Below are 5,873 nucleotides of genomic sequence, written 5' to 3'. Positions count from 1 at the left end.
CGAGAATTCTTCCCACGGTACGGTTTACCACGTGTTGTATATTCAGATAACGGCCAGCCTTTCTCATCCGAATTAATGAAACATGTCTCACTTTTGTTGGGATATCAGTGGAAATTCCACTGTGTCCGACACCCCGAGGCAGCAGGTCTCGTGGAACGACATAATCAACTTTTAAAAATCAGATTGTCCAAAATATGTCAGGAAAAAGGTGTGGACTGGATAGTAGCCTTACCAGTTGCGCTATTCTACATGAGAATGGTAGCACACTCTCGAACAGGGCTATCCCCGTATGAGGTGATCTTTGGTAGACCACCGAATATGTGGGGGACGCCTATACCCCGTAAAATAACTGATGTTGACTGTAATATGCTGACAGATTACCTGGCTTCCTTGATGTCTGCACTACAATCTTCTCGTTCACAGGTGGTCGCAGCTTTTCCTGACAACACTGAGGTGAAACCCCATGACGTGGTCCCCGGGGACTTTGTCCTGGTTCGGAATTTTGATAGGAAAAGCCAATTGGATCCTAGGTGGAAGTTGCCTAAGCAGGTCCTGCTGACGACCAGAACAGCTGTGAAGATCGAAGGACGGAAAGGATGGGTGCATTCCACCCATATAAAAAAATTTCATGGACTACCTTCAGATATAGACACTGTGCCCTGCACTCCCTCACAGACTGATTCAAAACTTCCTTTTGTTGAACAAAATGACTCTCAGTGCTATAAACAGAAACTCAGGTCCAGATCTAAACTGTCGGACGATTTGATTGTTTAAGTCCTCTCCAAGGTGAAGCGGTTGAATCTGTCCCGACATGTATCCCTTAGGTCTGAATGATGCAGAGTCCAGAATCATAATGAAACGACATGCTTATTGTAAATTACTGCGTAACCACTGTATTGTGACATTATTAATTTTGTTTTTATTGAGTATTTTAGTAATTATTACGAGTATGATTTTGCACATATATCATCCTGTTTCTAAACGTGTTTTCAATATAACTGATGAACATTCTTTTAGTGACCTACCGCCACATGAGTTGTCCTATAGACTTGCGCTGCGCAATAACACATTCATTAGTATGTTACATCATTCCCATCAGACTAGTAATGCGACAAATTGTTGGGTGTGTGGCCGACTCCCTCCCTATCAGAATAACAAAGGAGTTCTGCCTTTCTTTCCACATCCGTTTACACGCAATGGCTCCTGTGGAGCATGGTTTAGTTTATTAAATTCCATAGACCCAGACACAGCAGTTTATCAACAACATTGGATATGGGGAAATCTAAATCTAGTTTTATTCAAAGTCTGTCACCCTAATAAGGAGGGTCACCCCAGTAGAACAGGAACTGATTTAGAAAATGAAGTGTATAAATTAGGTAATTTTACGCCTAATCTTATGATTTTGAATGTCAAATCCGAAGTTGAACTAATTCTGCCCACTATGTCAGTATTTCCAGTAAAGGGTGAATTATGTGTGAGAAAAGTTGGTTCCATACATATGGGCCATAGCCAATGCGTTACTACAGTAGAATATAGTGATCAAGGTAAATCTTCATTTAGAGCTTCTCGCCATTCTTACTTTATATGTGGTCAGACGGCATATATGCGTCTGCCTCTAGATTGGGATGGTACCTGTTACATAGCATTCCTTTTGCCACCTGTTTTCCTAGCTCCTCCTGATTATTATCGAAATGTTCATTTAGTACACAATAGAGAGCGAAGAGATCTCCCAGTTGTCGATTATACTGAGACGGCATGGGACAAGTATGTAGATTTCAATAAAGGTATCTTTCCCTATATAGGTACAATATCAAATAGTAAGCTGATACGCAGACTCACCAAGACTCTTGAAGCTGTAGTAAACGAGACTATAGCCGCCCTAGGCAATCTGACAGAGGAACAATCAGTGATGAGAATTGTTGTTCTCCAGAATCGTCTTGTCCTTGACGTCATCCTGGCCGATAGGGGCGGAGCTTGCAGGGTCATCGGATCCAGCTGCTGCATTTTCATACCAGAAAATTCGCCATCTGTATATAAAGCTATAACACGCCTTCATAAGATTGTAAGCCAGATACACGAGAATCCAGGCACTTGGACGTGGTCCGGGTGGTTTTGGAGTGTGATATCAGCCTGGGGATGGAGAGTTCTATCCTTCCTAGGTATTGGCCTTCTTATGCTTTTCAGTTGTTGCATATGTTTGCAATGTGGACCAGCGATTTGTGGTCTGTGTGCCACATCGTGTATTCCACATCAAGGTTTTCGCTCAAGATCCCGGAAGAAGAAGGAAGAAGAAATGATGCTCCATGAGCAAATCGATGGAATGATGAAGATTGATGTCTCGTGAAGGGCAAGAAGGGGACAAGGAGGGAATGTGGAAATGTGGATTTTCCTGGTCAGTTATGTCCCCTATCTTGGACCCCAACGGTTCTATATGCATGTTACAAGTACATGTATGTTCCCTCCAGTTCCAGTTTCTAAGACGCAAACATATGTGTGTCTACCGTCAACATGTTCTCTGTCAGATCCGCCATCAATGGGCTGGATATTCGATTCCTAAGTATAAAAGGCCACCGACTTTATATGGCCAAGTTACTCCATTTTTACAGTTCAGGCGAGTAGGCCCGATTCTGTCCTCAAAGCCTTTCCCTGCTCTCTGTCTCTGACAGCTTCAGCTTGAGCTCGCATCTGTATCCATGAACTTTGTCCTACTCCCTGTGCAGCTAACGGTGCCTGCCTCGGCTAGTTTTCGCCTGTCTGCCAAGAAGTTGTATTTCACCTTCGAATTATCTATTTTGCTCTTCAGCCGATGCATTCTTGCCTAGTAGTTTAAGTAAACATTCCTCCAGTTACCAAGCAAAAGGCCAGGCTTCTCTGTCTTCATGCAAGTGATTCATAGCCCTGTTGCTATGGAAAGTTTTCTGCCCCTCGCATCTCATATAGACACTTAGACGCTTGTACACGCACATAGTCAGTATAGAATAGATTCTGTCCGAGAGTCTCTTCCTTGTGGATAACATAGTTCTTTAAACATAGGATGTTAGATATGATTTGGGATTAGGATGACTTGACCCCAGACTTCTCGTCTCCACATGTAGAGCTAAATGTCAAGTCCCCTTCACCCCCTAGTTACACGTCAATTACACGTCATGCTGCTGCGCGCGCATCTATGCCAAGTATTATCTTATAGATCCACCTATGTCTGATAATTCTAACCAATCATGTTTCTTTTATTCCTTATTACGCCTAGTTTCGATTATGTCACTGTTACGTCATTTTTCTTATCAAATGTTACGCCTTCTACATTCGTTTCATTGTAATGCACTTATTATAAAAATGTATGTCTGTTAATAAGTTATTGTACTTCACTTCCTGAACCCTCGTGGTGACGGAACCTGAAGGCCGCCACTCGAGTCGGCCATTTTGAATGGAATAAAGCCCATTAGAAAACCTCTTATACCACGGATTCTGCCTCTTGTTATTTTGAGCTATTTTACTTTATTTTAAGACTCCGTACGAAATTCAGTCAGGTAATATTTATTTTATTTACCACAAAGGTGAGCAGAGAGAGGATTGCGTGGAGTGAGACGGAAGAACCGTCGTTATCTGCAGGATCGCTGCGGATAAACGGCTGGGCCGGCAGATCCCACTCAAAGTGAGGCCCTCTTGCAGCCAGCTAAGCCATGCACCTACTTTTAAAAGATTTGCGAGAATTAAAGTGCTGCAAATAAAATAACACATCTTTGTTTTTTGTGCTGCCCACATTCCATAGGTGACCTAAATGTCAAAAATGAACTACACTATGTTCAGCATTTCTTCATGGCTATTCTCTCTCAATCCCCTCCATATAACACGTCTGCCCTTCCTTCTGCTAACAATTACCTCCAGTATGCCAGAGGTGCCTCAGTACGTCAAGAACTACATCCAGTATGTCAGGACCAATGGTAAGCATAACACACACTCTCTCACATGCTTACTGACTCTCACATGCTCGCATTCTGTCCGAACCACGTACTGAAACACTGTGTCATTCACAAACTATCCCACTCAGACACTCTCATTCTCCCTCTGACCTACACATGTCTCACCCAAATTCTCGCATGCTGTCTGACAGTAGATTGCAAAAGAATGAGAAACAATTGAGCCATTTCCCTCAAATTAATATTTGTCTAACATAACACCACCACAAACTTGGCCCACCCTAAAGCATGCTCTAACAACCTACCTGCCTTATTCCTCACCTATACAGGGTTCTCTAAATAGTCACCGATTGCATTGAACATTGTACACAAACTTCTATAATTTCTGGAACGCATTATTTGGAATAGATTTTTATCATGTAAAGCACAATGTGAGTAATAATTACACAGATGTCATACTGTTTGAATTTAAGGTTGATGCAGCCTAGCAAAAACGATATTGTGAAAACAACAAAATAAACTAGCAGTGCATTTTTGCCCACATCCAAAAGCATTCACCAGGTCATCCACTTACTATCACTGTTAATGGGGTGCTTAACTGAACCAATGATCGCTCATTTATTGATCTTTAGAGTAATAGTGAAGAGCAGAACTTGGTGCACTCATGCATTTTCACGAAACAGGTCGATTGAACTAGAGCTGTGTTCAAAGATTTTCCCAGATACTATATGCCAAAGAGCTCTTCGGAACCACTTGTAGAAGAAACCATGTATTAAGGGATTGCAAGTAGAATTGAAATATCCCAGCCATATAAGCATATCAAACAATACAGTAGGGGTGGAGAAGCCCATAAATGGATCAATCAAAACTGTGACAAAAGCTGGCAACCAGCAGGTCAGAAAGACCCCCATGATGATTCCCAATGTTTTTGCGGCCTTCCGATCCTTCTTTTTGGAGAATTGGCCTTTAGTTACATGGTTTGCATTCTCTGGCATGTTGTTAATCATTTTTGCATGTCTTTTAGAGACTGCAAAGATATTGATATAAATCCCAACCATGACTGACCCAGGAGTGAAAAAGCAGGCTGTAAATACAACTGCTCCCCACAGTTTATTAAACACAAGCGCACAGAAATTAAAGCATGAAACCAATGTCTTGTAACCTTCCATCCCAGATGCATTTTCTTCTGATAAAACTAGGCCAAAAGCAAATATACCAGGCACCAACCAGCAAAACAGTAGCAAACATTTGACCACCGATTTTGTCATTGTGTTAGAGTAATGTAAGGGGTCACACACAGCACAATAGCGATCAATCGCAATTGAGCAAAGGTGGAAAATGGAAGTTACACTGAGCATCAGGTCAAAACTTGCATGGAATTTGCAAAATGTATATCCAAAATACCAGCAACTCTCCACAGACCTGATCATGCTGTATGGCATTATAGCGACACCAAGGAGGAAGTCAGTACTGGCCATTGAAAGGATTATTGAGTTACTTTGAGATTGGAGTTGTTTGAAATGAGTGATTGAAATCATAAGACCAAGATTTCCCAGGATGGTGATGGTAATAGAGCTGCCCATAAAGAAATACATTGTTAGTTTGACTGTCAAAGGTCTTGAACTATTGGGACATGAGCCATTTCCAAACTTGAAGCAATCAGGCAAATCCTTAGGGATGTCAGGTATATCCATACTCCTTTGTCAAAGATACATTTCCTGAGCATCATAGAAGATCATTTCAGATTTGGTACATACGGAACCGGATAGTTTTGAAGGATTGATGTTCCTAGTTTAGGAAGAGAAAAACTGTTCATTAGAGAATTTGGACAGTCTTCATAAAATAATATCTTATTACAATCACTATTTGGTGATTTAGTTAATTGAAAAGAGCAAATTTCTTTCATACATCATATGCAACAAATAGATGTCCTATAGAAGAGGTAATTTTAGCCAA

The 5,873-nt window shown here is 41.4% G+C and overlaps 1 protein-coding gene across 1 annotated transcript; it reads right to left on the bottom strand.

Annotated features, from left to right (window-relative positions):
* Positions 1–4,579: 4,579 nt before the first annotated feature.
* LOC146820767 (trace amine-associated receptor 3-like) lies at positions 4,580–5,611 on the bottom strand. Its single transcript, XM_085609287.1, has one exon. It carries the CDS (start codon positions 5,609–5,611, stop codon positions 4,580–4,582), a length of 1,032 nt encoding a protein of 343 aa, XP_085465413.1.
* Between the last annotated feature and the right edge of the window lie 262 nt (positions 5,612–5,873).

The sequence above is a fragment of the Triturus cristatus genome, chromosome 6 (assembly GCF_964204655.1).
Source record: "Triturus cristatus chromosome 6, aTriCri1.1, whole genome shotgun sequence".
NCBI lineage: Eukaryota > Metazoa > Chordata > Amphibia > Caudata > Salamandridae > Triturus > Triturus cristatus.
Note: the sequence above shows the minus strand (reverse complement) of the source record. Positions and strands in the feature narration are given on the sequence as shown.

Excerpts from the sequence above, each read along its gene's own strand:
- LOC146820767 (XM_085609287.1), bottom strand. The coding sequence starts at position 5,611 with ATGGATATACCTGACATCCCTAAGGATTTGCCTGATTGCTTCAAGTTT.